The sequence below is a fragment of the Tachypleus tridentatus genome, chromosome 9, assembly GCF_004210375.1.
Source record: "Tachypleus tridentatus isolate NWPU-2018 chromosome 9, ASM421037v1, whole genome shotgun sequence".
NCBI classification, from domain to species: Eukaryota; Metazoa; Arthropoda; class Merostomata; order Xiphosura; family Limulidae; genus Tachypleus; species Tachypleus tridentatus.
Window position 1 is genome coordinate 166,758,032 of NC_134833.1, and position 13,273 is coordinate 166,771,304.

A 13,273-nucleotide genomic window follows, 5' to 3' on the forward strand; every position below is an offset into this window, starting at 1 on the left:
ATAAATTTAATTACATACATATTTTAAGTTACAGGTGTGTAAGATACTATATCTATTGGGTTTCTACAAACTAATTACGCATGTATTTCAAGTTACAGATGTGTAAGATACCACATCTATTGGGTTTCTACAAACTAATTATGCACGTATTTCAAGTTACAGATGTGTAAGATACCACATCTATTGGGTTTCTACAAACTAATTACGCACGTATTTCAAGTTACAGATGTGTAAGATACCACATCTATTGGGTTTCTACAAACTAATTACGCACGTATTTCAAGTTACAGATGTGTAAGATACCACATCTTTTGGGTTTCTACAAACTAATTACACACGTATTTCAAGTTACAGATGTGTAAGATACCACATCTATTGGGTTTCTACAAACTAATTACACACGTATTTCAAGTTACAGATGTGTAAGATACCACAGTTATTGTGTTTTTACAAACTAAGTACACACACATTTCAAGTTACAGATGTGTATGATACCACAGTTATTGTGTTTTTACAAACTAAGTACACACACATTTCAAGTTACAGACGTGTACGATACCACATTTATTGTGTTTCTCTACACTAACCTTCAGCTTCTCGGGCAAAACGAATGGACTCAACTGTCTGCTCCATCACTCCATCATCAGCAGCCACAACTAACACAACAATGTCTGTCACATGTGCTCCACGAGCCCGCATAGCAGAAAATGCGGCATGACCCGGTGTGTCTAGAAATGTTATACTCTCACCACCAGGAAGTTTGACTAGAAAACATAACATCTCTACTTGACACTGAGGATAGCAAAATATAAAACAGTCAACTTTAACCATTATATGTATTCATTTTACTGTACGGGACAACACTATGAATTATAAAACCAAGGGAAAAACATACTAAAATAATCTGGTTAATGCAGCAGAATAAATGGCCATCCAGAACTACAATATAGCATGATTCACTTGGCATTATGATAACATGAAAATGTTATCTTACCTGAAAAAGCTCCAATATGCTGAGTAATTCCCCCAAACTCTTCTTTAACAACTGAAGTATGTCGAAGAGAGTCCAGCAAGGTCGTTTTCCCATGGTCAACGTGCCCCATAATTGTTACAACTGGAGGACGCTTCACCAGCTGGTTTGGATCAGGTGGTGGTCTGCAAAGTAAAATTTTATAATTCAATAAGAAAACTACTCCATTGTCTGTTGTTACGGTCAGTATCTTTCTTCTGTATCTAATAATATGTTACACTGATCACTTACATTACACGGTCAAAACTTGTCATGGAACAAGAGATAAAAACATTTCAAGTCAAGGAAGTTACTATCATAACAAATACTACAATAAAATAGAATGACATAAGCAAATAAACAACTGTGTGAAGTCTTCTAGTAACATTCATTTCTTATAAAGGAACAAAAATGTTTGAAGCAAAGAAGGACTGGTTACCCTCACTGAAACTACATTTATTAAAAATTCTTCAGACAGTTCCAACATACTGAAACTACAAAGTTCATTAAAACTACTTCAACTTCAGCCAATTCAAATTTACTAAAGCCAACAATGTTCATTAAAACTTGTTCAACCAGTTCATATTTACACTGTTACAGAATTCCATCACCAAAGCTACAACATTCATTAAAACTACTTCAACCAGTTCATATTTACACTGTTACAGAATTCCATCACCACAGCTACAACATTCATTAAAACTTGTTCAACCAGTTCATATTTACACTGTTACAGAATTCCATCACCAAAACTACAACATTCATTAAAACTAATTCAACCAGTTCATATTTACACTGTTACAGAATTCCATCACCAAAGCTACAACATTCATTAAAACTTGTTCAACCAGTTCATATTTACACTGTTACAGAATTCCATCACCAAAACTACAACATTCATTAAAACTAATTCAACCAGTTCATATTTACACTGTTACAGAATTCCATCACCAAAGCTACAACATTCATTAAAACTATTTCAACCAGTTCATATTTACACTGTTACAGAATTCCATCACCAAAGCTACAACATTCATTAAAACTTGTTCAACCAGTTCATATTTACACTGTTACAGAATTCCATCACCAAAACTACAACATTCATTAAAACTAATTCAACCAGTTCATATTTACACTGTTACAGAATTCCATCACCAAAGCTACAACATTCATCAAAACTTCAACCAGTTCATATTTACACTGTTACAGAATTCCATCACCAAAGCTACAACATTCATCAAAACAACTTCAACCAGTTCATATTTACACTGTTACAGAATTCCATCACCAAAGCAACAACATTCATCAAAACAACTTCAACCAGTTCATATTTACACTGTTACAGAATTCCATCACCAAAGCAACAACATTCATCAAAACAACTTCAACCAGTTCATATTTACACTGTTACAGAATTCCATCACCAAAGATACAACATTCATTAAAACTATTTCAACCAGTTCATATTTACACTGTTACAGAATTCCATCACCAAAACTACAACATTCATTAAAATGATTTCAACCAGTTCATATTTACACTGTTACAGAATTCCATCACCAAAACTACAACATTCATTAAAACTAATTCAACCAGTTCATATTTACACTGTTACAGAATTCCATCACCAAAACTACAACATTCATCAAAACAACTTCAACCAGTTCATCTTTACACTGTTACAGAATTCCATCACCAAAACTACAACATTCATTAAAATGATTTCAACCAGTTCATGTTTACACTGTTACAGAATTCCATCACCAAAACTACAACATTCATTAAAACTAATTCAACCAGTTCATATTTACACTGTTACAGAATTCCATCACCAAAGCTACAACATTCATCAAAACAACTTCAACCAGTTCATATTTACACTGTTACAGAATTCCATCACCAAAGGTACAACATTCATTAAAACTAATTCAACCAGTTCATATTTACACTGTTACAGAATTCCATCACCAAAGCTACAACATTCATTAAAACTAATTCAACCAGTTCATATTTACACTGTTACAGAATTCCATCACCAAAGCTACAACATTCATCAAAACAACTTCAACCAGTTCATATTTACACTGTTACAGAATTCCATCACCAAAGCTACAACATTCATTGAAACGATTTCAACCAGTTCATATTTACACTGTTACAGAATTCCATCACCAAAACTACAACATTCATTAAAACTAATTCAACCAGTTCATATTTACACTGTTACAGAATTCCATCACCAAAGCTACAACATTCATCAAAACTTCAACCAGTTCATATTTACACTATTACAAAACTGTAAACACATCATAAAAATTTGTCACATTAATTAAGTTTTAAAGAGTTTAAAACACATTTTAAAAACTTGAACTTCTCTAATTCTATATTTTTTTAAGATTCTACAAATAAAACTACAAATGTTTATATACCATTACCTAAAGTTCCCATTAAATTTTTCATAAATTAAGTGATCTAGAAATATGTCTTACCGACGAACAGCGTCCTTGTTGGGTTTCTCTTTATGATGATCTGCAGAAGGAGGAGCCACTATCTTACATCGATAACCCAACCTTCTGGCAATGTTATGAGTTAATCCAACATCATCGATTTCTGTATACAAAAAGTATGAACAGTAAATCAATATTTATAAATACAAATACATAAAACTGTGTTAATGCCCAATGGTGCAATTTCTTAATATTTACAAATAATGAAATTGACACATTATGACATGCCCTAAAGAGAGGACAGACATGTCAAGTTTTCACAATTCTTTTTGACTGACTCATATCAGACAAATACTGAATTTTAAACTATCATCACAGTTATGAAAATCTTTTTCTGATAACAGTTTACAGTATTCAGTTTTCAACGTGGTCCAAACTAAATGTATGACTATTTATGCATTTACTACTCATACATAACCCAAACTGACTCAAGCTTTCTTTCCCTAGTTATTGTAAAGATACAAAACTCATATGTTATATCTGAAGATAAACTGTTATATCTTTACAGAAGATACAGGAGCCATACAAGTTATATCTGAAGACCAACTGTTACATCTTTACAGATGATGCAGGACTCATACAAGTTATATCTGAAGACCAACTGTTACACGTTTACAGAAGATACAAATGATCCAATTCTCATCCGACTGTCACAACCCATGTTCTCATGTCTGATCATGCTCTTCCCCATACAACACCAGATTGTGTCAAAAACCCTGCAGTGTAGTTCCATTGCAAAAGACTTAGCTGTAAGACAATCATGTCCAAAGTACATAATTTCTTTAGCAATCCATCTAACATGTGAAAATAATGGATTTCCATTGCCTCTTTCAACAGTTCAATCATACAAAAGACCACAGATCCTGTAACAGTTAACTTAAAGATTATGTCTCCCCAGAAAATAACATGAATAATCATTTCATTCTTCAGCTGTTTAAGCCAGTGGGTGATTGGAAGGTTTGGTGGCATGATAGAAACCATGCTTTTATGTTGACTTTTATCACTGACTTTGATGTTGGTGAATTCAGTCCTCACAGTTTGTTTACCATAACTGGATATGATTTATTGCCATCCTTTATTCCAGAGTCCAGATGTTCTACATTGGTCCATATTCCTTGGTGTTTCAATGTCATTATGGATATTCTAAATCTCCAGTCTTAACACAACTTTATGATCTAAGTGGATGAATATTTTGTGTCAGAGAGGGCTGTTACAAACTATTATTAACTGTTATTAAAGTTAATTATCTAAGAAACATGCTGGATACTGACTGTTTGCCATTTCAGTTGTTGATTCAAATAATTAGAATAGTTTTAAGGTATTCAACCCTGTATTAATATCTACCTATAAAACAATTAATACATCATGGAACATTGTTATTTCTCAAAAAAATATTTCCATGTCTTAGAAGAGTCAAACAATTCACACAGAGAATCTTAACTCTTATAATCAGTCAGTGATTATTATAAACATTGTCCTACTAGGTTCCAACTACATATCCAAGGAATTCAGTGTCTTACCATAGTCACTGAAACATTGTCTTACTAGGCTCCAACTACATATCCAAGGAATTCAGTGTCTTACCATAGTCACTGAAACATTGTCTTACTAGGCTCCAACTACATATCCAAGGAATTCAGTGTCTTACCATAGTCACTGAAACATTGTCTTACTAGGCTCCAACTACATATCCAAGGAATTCAGTGTCTTACCATAGTCACCGAAACATTGTTTTACTAGGTTATAACCATATATCCCAAAAAGTGTTAGTATTTTATCATAGAGAAACTGTCCATCCTACAAACATTATTTTATTAGGTTACAACCATATGTTCAAGGAAATATTAGTGTCTTATCATAGTCAAACCATTCACTACACAAAAACTGTCTAACTAGGTTTCAACTATATATCTAAGAAAGTGTTAGTCTTACCATAGTAAAACCATTCACTCTATAACATGGTTTTTACAAGATTCCAGCCATGTATCCAAGGAAAGGTTAATGTCTTACCACAGTAGGTTCCAACCATAAATTCAAGAAAGTTTTAATGTGTTATCCTTCTAAAACATTCACTAGTTTCCAACAAGTACCTCACCTGACTCAGGGCTGTCAAGTTGGCTACAGTTCTCAACATAAAGCATGGCTTCAAAGACGTCATCTGAAATCCACAACAAAATTCCGAGTTACCGAAAATTTCCAGTGAATTGAAAGGCAGATTCAGCTGTTAAAATAAATCCAAAATGATTTACTGAATATTTAAATTAATTTGTTTTCATAAAAACATCTCTTTAGCATTTCATCAAACATCTGAAATGGTCAGCCAAAGTTTTATAAAAATATGAACTGTGCAGCAGACATGAGCAAGGAGAGAAAAATGATATCAAAAAGAATGAACTTTTATTTATACCTAAAATATAGTGAACAACTTCTGTAGCACTTAGCTTAGTGAACAACTTCTGTAGCACTTAGCTTAGTGAACAACTTCTGTAGCACTTAGCTACACATAATGTATCATGCACGACTTAATACAAACCAATGTGTGAACAACTTCTGTAGCACTTAGCTACACATAATGTATCATGCACGACTTAATACAAACCAATATTGGGCTCAAAACATACTGAGAATTAATTTCAGCAGAACAAAATATGAGCAAATTACAACAACATTGAAGAACTTGCATATATATTACATTATACTAAATCTACAATTCGCTTACAGCTGTAAATATGAAAAAATCACAAAGATTTTTCCTTGACTTAACTTTACAAAATGGAATCACCCTTATCTTTCTCAGGCTAGGTGATAATATTTTTGCTAACAATAATTTTATATAATTATATTTAATAAATACAGTTTCTTTTTAATAAATTTTAAACTAATTTATTCAGTTAAATTCACTAAATCTTTTTCACAGGAAATCACTTTTAATGATTTTCGGTGCAAGTTATCATTCTACTTTCAAAATTGAAATACCTTTATTATCAATGTGCATGAATGAATTTCATATCATAAAGTATGATCTGATGTTTTATTTCATCCAACTATTAATTACTTTGCTTCAAAATAAACCTTCAAAAATCAAATTAAAATTTCAGGTGTATTGTCACACGGTCAATGAGCGACAACAATTATCTACAAGGTTTCTCTGTATCTTTAATAATACAACGACAGTACTACAAAAGAATGTCTAGGTAATGAGATGTTCAGATAAACTTTTGACTATTTCATTTCAAAGTTATATGAAAAAATACAGTTAGAACAAGCAATAAATATTTTAACCCATGACAGCTGCAGCATGAACTAGGTTCATTTGAGCTTTACTGCCTTCATGTAGTCATTACATGCACATGTATAATAAAGAGGTCCATATTACAGTATAATCTAATGACGGTTATATTAAAGCCTGCATCAAGTTGTCGTCACCGAGTACATGAAAGTTATCATCACACAATGAAAATGTATTTCCAATAGATACTTACAGAAATTAGTAGGAAAGATGATAATCTGTACCACTTGCACACATTTTCAGCACAACTAACCCCAGATCGGTTAGAATCAGCATCAGTAGATGATACGAAGAGGAACCACAAACCTAGGCTGTATTTCCAGTTCAAAACCCGGAAGCAATGGTCATTTTTTCTCCAATGTGCAATAGCAGGAGGGATACTGTGCAGCATAGTTGTAAGGGTTTACCACCTACAACCAACACCAGACACACCAAACATGTACATTTAGAGGATTGTAGCTAGGAGGATCATCACAGCCTGAGGGCAAACTGCAATTATATGGTTAGGACACAGTGGAGCACTTCAACCAAAATTTAGTGATATCTGGAATTGTACTTCAGATCCATGGTAGGAAGGATATCATGCTATTGACACATTATTTTAACTGTAACTGGGCAAACTTCCATCAAAACAAGACCCGCCATGAGCATAACTCCAGAAAATGGTAGAAAGAAGGAATTCCAAAGCAGAGAAAAGCAACTGGTCATATTATATACACACACACACACACACACATATATATATACACACACACACACATATATATATACACAGTAATACATCATAGTGCTGTAACTAAAACCTAGTAGTATTTGGAATTGTACATCAGTTCTGCAGTAGAAAGTGCAATGTGCCATGAATGCTCACAGAATACCACCAGCCAACTTTCACCTGAATGGTGTGATTCACCACTCAGGAGGACAGGCCTCCATGGTCCACCACTCAAACAGCTAGGAAATGGTAAGTGGTAAAGACTCTCATCCAACAGAATAAAGGATGAAAAACTGACTGGAGAGTCCAGAGGACCACATCATTAGAGACAGTGCAACAGGTGACTGCAATACCTTGTCCTGAAAAGTAGATCTACCACAGCAATGGAGTTATTCAACAAAAGCTGGCATCACCAAGTCCATGGCAAGAAGTTTGTCAATGCCACAGGTCATCAGAGATGGAAAACAATCTGTCTGATTTATTCACATTAGTTCATGAGCGTAAAGTCAAGGATGAGCATATTTACTGATGTAAAAACCACTACAGAGAACTATTAGCAGTCTTACAAAACACCTCGACTCTGTTATGTATATAACCAATCTTGCAACATAGATGAAAATAGATTGAAGACACACAATCAACACCTGTAATCATACATCAGGTGTAGGAAGGGTTACACAATATTGACATCAAGCATGGTCACAAAATGGACAGTGTGGATTTTCAAAAAATAAAAGTAGACCTGGTCAGGCACTACTTGCCACAGAGTGGGATCCACATGCACAAGCAAAACAGATCCCTGTAAATATGAGAAAAGTTGGAAAAAGCAGTCTTTAAAATTACAAAACACAAAAATTTAAATGAAAACTAAATCTGTAGAATAAAGGAAAGTGTCGACAAATGTATAAACAAAAACCAGCACTTCTGTGAAGTACTACAGCTAATCAAAAAGTGATTACCAAGTGCAAATGTGAAGGGTGTGCTTCTACCAGTGGAGAGCTCTGCATGATCATGTGAATTAGGATATGTAGAAACAGGAGGAAGAAGGCTACTTGCAAGTTTAAAAGATCTGCACCATTAGACTAGTACTAGTCAAAAAAAGCTGTTTGGAGAGAATGGGCAAAACAACATATTAGAAATGATACAGTATGGTTGGTTATTTAATCACCTACAGCACTTACAGTTGTTTCTAAATATTTTATAGTCAGAGATAGAGTTTAAATTATTCTTAAACCTCACTGATATTTTTTTTTTATTATGTATGTTAAGTTTTAAAATGTACAATTAAAGGGTATAAGCATTTTCAAATATACATCACAGTTTGCATCCATTCTCAAGGCTTATGATATTATTGTGACAAATGTTGCATGTGTTTCCCAAAGAAAATGTAATATACCTCAAAGCCATTAATGATGTGTCTTGAGATTAATAACAAGTTGTAAAAGAGAAGAAAAAAAAACATTAAGAATTACTAGCATCATAAAAACTTACCAATATATCTGTATTACTTCTGCCAGTTGAACAACTGTCATGTTCTTGTACACCTTACTAGCATCATCAAAACTTACCAATATATCTGTGTTACTTCTGCCAGTTGAACAACTGTCATGTTCTTGTACACCTTACTAGCATCATCAAAACTTACCAATATATCTGTGTTACTTCTGCTAGTTGAACAACTGTCATGTTCTTGTACACCTTACTGACATCATCAAAACTTACCAATATATCTGTGTTACTTCTGCTAGTTGAACAACTGTCATGTTCTTGTACACCTTACTAACATCATCAAAACTTACCAATATCTCTGTGTGTTACTTCTGCTAGTTGAACAACTGTCATGTTCTTGTACACCTTACTAACATCATCAAAACTTACCAATATCTCTGTGTGTTACTTCTGCTAGTTGAACAACTGTCATGTTCTTGTACACCTTACTAACATCATCAAAACTTACCAATATATCCGTGTTACTTCTGCTAGTTGAACAACTGTCATGTTCTTGTACACCTTACTAACATCATCAAAACTTACCAATATATCCGTGTTACTTCTGCTAGTTGAACAACTGTCATGTTCTTGTACACCTTACTAACATCATCAAAACTTACCAATATCTCTGTGTGTTACTTCTGCTAGTTGAACAACTGTCATGTTCTTGTACACCTTACTAACATCATCAAAACTTACCAATATCTCTGTGTGTTACTTCTGCTAGTTCAGCAACTGTCATGTTCTTCCAAATCTTAATAACATCATCTTTGTGTTTTGCTTTTGGTGTGAAGTGGATGCTATTTTTATGTTTCTAAACAGGAAATTAAAAACATGCTTAACATCTTCAGTAAAGTATTCATATGAACATATTCACAATTTCTGTTTCATATTATTATTATTAACTTTGTGAGCACATTTTTCCAAAAACTGTCTTGTGACTTTACATTAAGCCATTAAATTTTCTTGTCCAGTTGTAATGGCAGATACTCTGAAATATAAATTCTTTGGTAAGCTTTCCAAGCAACATTCAAAATTTTGAAATACAGATATCCACAAAGTACTAGGTTTGTATTAATTATTAAATCAAATTTTTACTTTACCTTTTCTTCTCCTGTTTTTCGCTTTTTTAAACAGAACTCAGATGAGTGAAAGAGAGCACTTTGATAAGTGTTACATAAGGAGCATGGCATGTTCTTTCTTAGAAGCATTAGCCCTGAAGGTAAGCCCACAAAACATGATTTTTTTACTGTCTGAAGACCTATGGTATACGTCACACGTGAGGGAAGTGGCCGAGTGTGGAAGTCATACATTTTTATCAGATGCTTTAGATATGAAGATCTTCTGACAAATTAAATAACAGAATTATCACAATGGCTTCTTACTTCCCAGAATATCATTAACACAGGCATTATTTGAAACACTACTTAATCAAAAACATTACAAAAAGGGAAGATATATTGTTACATTTATCCATTAACAAAAATATAGTTAGCTTATTTCATTAAAAGTACAATAGTCTCTTTGTGCGTCACTAAATACAAAGCTACACAATGACTTATCAGTGCTATGCTCAATTAAAATCTAGTTTTTAACACTATAAACTTTCAAGCTTACTGCTGAGCTACTATAGATGAAATACAAGTCATAATATTTTTTTTAAAACAACAGATCTGTGTACATTTACAAACTATAAGTACAGGGGTGGTTCTGTCAAGATATATCATGACTTTTGTCAAATGTTCAAAAACTAAAATATCAGAAGATGGGTAACCTGCAACTTGAGAATGTTTAGATAATAAGGGTTTCTCCTTCAAGCACAAATTCCCCAATTCACCTTAAAGAAGTGATGTTTACTTTTCATAAGTTCCTGGATTATTGGCTTTCTTTAGCATAATATTTGTTACTGAAGTATAGACTTGTTTGTTTTTTGGTAACTACACAGATACACATTATGCTATTTCCTACATGCCCATGGATACTAGAACACAGATGTAAGCCTTCAGACTTGCCACTGAAACAGGTTAGGTCAAGCAAATGTCAGCTACTGTTATAATGTACATTTTGCACATCAAACCTACTTATATCACCCTTTGCAGGTTTTTAATAATGTATAATATGTACACTAAACCTATCTATATCAATCTCTAAAGACCGGTTTCATTACTATTATGGAATTGCAGTTGCATATTGCCTGGCTTGTGCAGAAAGTACCAGACTTTAATATTTCTTCTAGTGAGGTACACCAGGAATTATTATTGTTTAAGTTGACATACCTGTCCTATTTTTATAAAGTCAAAAAACAGAACATAAATAGATTTGAAAGTACTAACATGAATATAGCCTTTTGAGTTCACAAAATATAAAACTGAAATACAACACCTTTAACTTCTTAGTACACAAAATAAAAGGTTAAGAAATGTGCAAAATATAAAGATGAAATTTGCAAGTAGATAAGTCAAATTCAGAAGAACAAAATCACAAAACTTGAAAGCAGGTGTTACTATTGTACTCAACTGTAGGCTTTTTACTTTAATGACTATCTAGGTATCTGTCGGCATTTCGGTAATGTTTTGAAACAACTTGTAATAAATAAAGCGATCCTTACCTTCGGAGTAAACCGCTTGTTACACTTGAAAGCATAAGGAAGCTGATAAAATATTAAACTAAAAAAAGAACAATGTTCAAACTAGCAGGAAAGTATTCATATACAACTGACACATAGAACCATATTAAGTACTATCATAGTTCACATGTTATAGTACCTACTACTGGTCATTTAAATTACAAAACCATACGCATTTTTATTTTTACACTGCAACTAAATTAACGCTAAGTGAAAAGAATAAATCGGAGCTTGTTTTATATGTCAGTCGTATATTGCCAATGAAGTTTACTCAACTAAGCATTTTTACAACTAAAATGCTATAAATATATTAGCCTGGATAAAATTACAAATAAATAACAACTAATTGCACTATACATAAGATGAACAAACATCATCATCACGCTATTACAAAAAAAAAGCACGAACTACAGCGACATACTTGCAGCATACTCTATTCTATTAAAAGAACGATTAATTCCTGTTACAAATTATTAATATAACATATTTCGCCCGTGTCTTCATATCAAAATATTGTTTACAAATTTTTCGGAAGAAACACGAAAAACTATTACTGTGATCACCAAAACAGGTTCTCGTTGTCACAAAAGTTTATGAGGTTATCATCAGCTATAACTACACACAAACACACTTAAATACAGTCATCTAACACATTTTCATTATCAAGTGAACGAGGCAGCATTGATTAGGTACAACAAAACGTAACTCTGCACCACAAAGCGCTGTCACCTACAGTGTAATGTTCTTGTGATAACATTTATTTCATCATAAACACGATAAGCATCATTAGTTTGGTTTGTTTGGTTTTATTTTGAATTTCGCGTAAAGCTAAACGAGGGCTATCTGGGCTAGCCGTCCCTAATTTAGCAGTGTAAGACTAGAGGGAAGGCAGCTTGTCATCACCACTTCATCTCCAACTCTTAGGCTACTCTTTTACCAACGAATAGTGGTATTGATCGTCACATTATAATGCCCCCACGGTTGAAAGGGCGAGCATGTTTGGTGTGACGGGGATTCGAACCCGCGACCCTGTGATTACGAGTCGAGTGCATTAACCATCTGGCCTTGCCGGGCCATCATCATTAGACTACAGCCTCTCATCAGCAGAAAGGCAACACATCCTTCATGAACATGTACACGAACATAGACCCTGCATTGTTTTGTCTTCAGACATGTTTTTCATAAGATTTACTGTAATTTTCACTTATGGTTTTAATCTTTTGTTACTATTCATCGAGCAGTCTTTATTTACTTACTTTTTGATTATATGAAAGATCTATACTAAATTTTAAACTTATCAGTTGGAGTTTTCCCTGAAAATTATGTTCATTTTGTTTTTTAAATGACCTCGTACTTTTCGGGACATATATTTACCCACAGTTTAACTCAACGGCTTTTGACCAATAGTCTTCAAAGTCGTCATAAGGCCTATATATAGCTCTTTTTTTTTTTCTAAGAGATAAAATAAAGTAAACAAATAGTTTGTTTGTTTTGGAATTTCGCACAAAGCTACTCGAGGGCTATCTGTGCTAGCCGTCCCTAATTTAGCAGTGTAAGACTAGAGGGAAGGCAGCCAGTCATCACCACCCACCGCCAACTCTTGGGCTACTCTTTTACCAACGAATAGTGGGATTTACCG

General features: G+C 33.4%; 1 protein-coding gene across 4 annotated transcripts in view; it reads right to left on the reverse strand.

The window, feature by feature from the left end:
- The window catches only part of mIF2 (mitochondrial translation initiation factor 2), a 42,317-nt gene extending 30,153 nt beyond the window's left edge, over positions 1 to 12,164 (reverse strand). Inside the window, exons 1-7 of one of the 4 annotated variants that reach the window (XM_076458432.1) lie at positions 12,056 to 12,164; positions 10,112 to 10,352; positions 9,708 to 9,822; positions 5,612 to 5,674; positions 3,499 to 3,619; positions 995 to 1,155; positions 588 to 764 (exon numbers count right to left, since the gene is read on the reverse strand). In XM_076458432.1, the coding sequence (XP_076314547.1) occupies positions 588 to 764; positions 995 to 1,155; positions 3,499 to 3,619; positions 5,612 to 5,674; positions 9,708 to 9,822; positions 10,112 to 10,321 (847 nt within the window). In that variant the 5' untranslated portion in view covers positions 10,322 to 10,352; positions 12,056 to 12,164. Of the gene's footprint in view, positions 1 to 587; positions 765 to 994; positions 1,156 to 3,498; positions 3,620 to 5,611; positions 5,675 to 9,316; positions 9,378 to 9,707; positions 9,823 to 10,111; positions 10,353 to 11,616 lie in introns of those variants that run through there. The other 3 variants (XM_076458431.1, XM_076458434.1, XM_076458435.1) reach the window with 3 other exon arrangements.
- Between the last annotated feature and the right edge of the window lie 1,109 nt (positions 12,165 to 13,273).